The sequence below is a fragment of the Bombus impatiens genome, unplaced genomic scaffold, assembly GCF_000188095.3.
Source record: "Bombus impatiens unplaced genomic scaffold, BIMP_2.2 scf_0248, whole genome shotgun sequence".
Classification (NCBI taxonomy): domain Eukaryota; kingdom Metazoa; phylum Arthropoda; class Insecta; order Hymenoptera; family Apidae; genus Bombus; species Bombus impatiens.
Window position 1 is genome coordinate 1,481,855 of NT_176667.1, and position 596 is coordinate 1,482,450.

Consider the following 596-nt stretch of genomic DNA (forward strand, 5'->3'; position numbering starts at 1 on the left):
ACCGACGGGGCTGCTGCAGCTCTCCTCCATGGGCCGGGACTGGGCCTTCGCTCCCCACAATCTCTGCAGCTTCAATCGTAACTTGGGACTGGAGTTACCGGTCGGGCCGCAGACTTCGTCCGTGTCGACGACCATTTGCCCGTCTGGCACGCGTCTCAGGTACTCCATGCCAACCGAACACCGTTGATCCGATGCCTGGGGGGTAGTCGCCGTCGGCACCGATGTCGACGGCCTCAAGTCTTGCAGCATCGCGAACAAATTCTCTCCGACCGTTACAGATTGAGCCACTACATCGATGCTTCCTGCGGGTGAAATCCTCGACCTTTGACTCTCGTTTCGACCACGCGGAATCGGTTTTTATCGAAATCTTTGCTCCTTTGGCTTACGCGGTAACGCCGTACGCGCCACTTACCCTGAGAACCATACTCCCTCCTCAGGGGAGCTTCCGGTACGCGAGACCCAGGATCCGTTGGACTGTGAGGAAGCTCCAAACTCGAATTTGATCTATGAAGGGCCAGACCACGACCCACGCGGCTACTCGGCCCACTGCTGCTACCTCCGCCTCCGCCTCCACCTCCTCCTCCTCCTCCTCCTCC

At 59.4% G+C, this 596-nt stretch overlaps 1 protein-coding gene across 1 annotated transcript in view; it reads right to left on the reverse strand.

Moving 5' to 3' along the window:
- The window catches only part of LOC100741300 (signal-induced proliferation-associated 1-like protein 2), a 26,415-nt gene that overhangs the window by 6,171 nt on the left and 19,648 nt on the right, over positions 1-596 (reverse strand). The window contains 2 exon segments of the mRNA XM_024366897.2: positions 14-302; positions 413-596. The exon segment at positions 413-596 is cut by the window's right edge and continues 24 nt beyond it. Of these exon segments, the coding sequence (XP_024222665.1) occupies positions 14-302; positions 413-596 (473 nt within the window).